The following is a 1247-nucleotide window of genomic DNA, read 5'->3' on the forward strand; positions in this document are numbered from 1 at the left end:
CTTTAGTAATTTACCTGGCTTAAAAGATAAAATTCAATTGGTACCTAAATAATATTGTAATAAATTCATCAAAATTGTGTGTAAAAGGCGTTAAACTCGAATCTTCAGAACGATATATATAGAATAATTTAGTTGGAGCAACACAGGCCAATCAGCGGTTGCGTAATTTAAGCGACACGTTTTTAAGGTGCCCCAAAATTAAGGTGTAATCACAGAGTGCCTCAGATTTTACGTTCGAAATGGCCAAGTACATTGCCCAGATCATCGTGCTGGGCGCCCAGGCGGTGGGAAGAGCTTTCACCAAGGCGCTGCGGCAGGAAATCGCTGCCTCCCAAGAAGCGGCTCGTCGAGCAGGCGGTGGCAAGCAGGGCGACAAGAGCGCCGAGTCCAACCTGCGCACAGGTGAGTCTGTCTACTAGCCATGGTATAAGCTAGTACTCATACTACTTTTTCACCCTTGCAGGCATGACGCTGGAGGAGGCCAAGCAAATCCTCAACATAGATGACCCCAAGAACGTGGAGGCCATTACCAAGAACTATGAGCACTTGTTCCAGGTGAACGAGCGCTCCAACGGCGGTTCCTTCTACATCCAATCGAAGGTTTTCCGGGCCAAGGAGCGACTTGACCACGAAATCAAAGCCCAGCAGGCAAAGCAACCGAAGCAGGAAGCGACGGAAGCGGAAACGACGGGGGAGGAGCCTCAAAGCAGGGCGAGGCAGCGACGCTGAGTATCCACATTGCCTCCCATCGAACTAATTAGCTGATAATTGATTTATAAACTACTACTTGTTAAGTACAAAAAACGAAAGTCTGTTGATGTAAATAGAGTTTTACGAACATGATGTGTGTCGAGTGTAATCAGTTTGTAAGATGGAACAAACTTATTAGCTAGTTTAAAGGGGTGTCTTGTAGGTTATCACAAGCTTAGCTTGTTTATTTCTATGATTAGTAATTGCTTAAAGGTACAAGAAATCCTTTTCCAGTTTTTAAGCGCGATGGTCCCCTTTAACTGGAATTTAATACAAGCTTCAAATGAGCAACATCAAGGTCTTTGAAAGAGTATTTTTTATTCTTATCTTTTGATAAACAAATGATGTAGAAATACGCTGTAGTTGGGAAATAAACATGGAAATTTGAAATTCAATTTTGAAAACAGCTGTTGCAAAAGCTATCGACGCTATACTGCCTATCGATAGACAAGGCGTCTGCTGCAATCGACCGAGGGCAATCAGCTGTTTGATGGGCA

The 1247-nt window shown here is 43.6% G+C and overlaps 1 protein-coding gene across 1 annotated transcript; it reads left to right on the forward strand.

The window, feature by feature from the left end:
* Nucleotides 1-4: 4 nt before the first annotated feature.
* blp (mitochondrial import inner membrane translocase subunit Tim16) lies at nt 5-843 on the forward strand. Its single transcript, XM_017080705.4, has 2 exons — nt 5-402; nt 464-843. Exons 1-2 carry the CDS (start codon nt 240-242, stop codon nt 727-729), a joined length of 429 nt encoding a protein of 142 aa, XP_016936194.1. The 5' UTR covers nt 5-239; the 3' UTR covers nt 730-843.
* The last annotated feature ends 404 nt before the right edge of the window (nt 844-1247 follow it).

This window comes from Drosophila suzukii, chromosome 3 (genome assembly GCF_043229965.1).
Source record: "Drosophila suzukii chromosome 3, CBGP_Dsuzu_IsoJpt1.0, whole genome shotgun sequence".
Taxonomy (NCBI): Eukaryota; Metazoa; Arthropoda; class Insecta; order Diptera; family Drosophilidae; genus Drosophila; species Drosophila suzukii.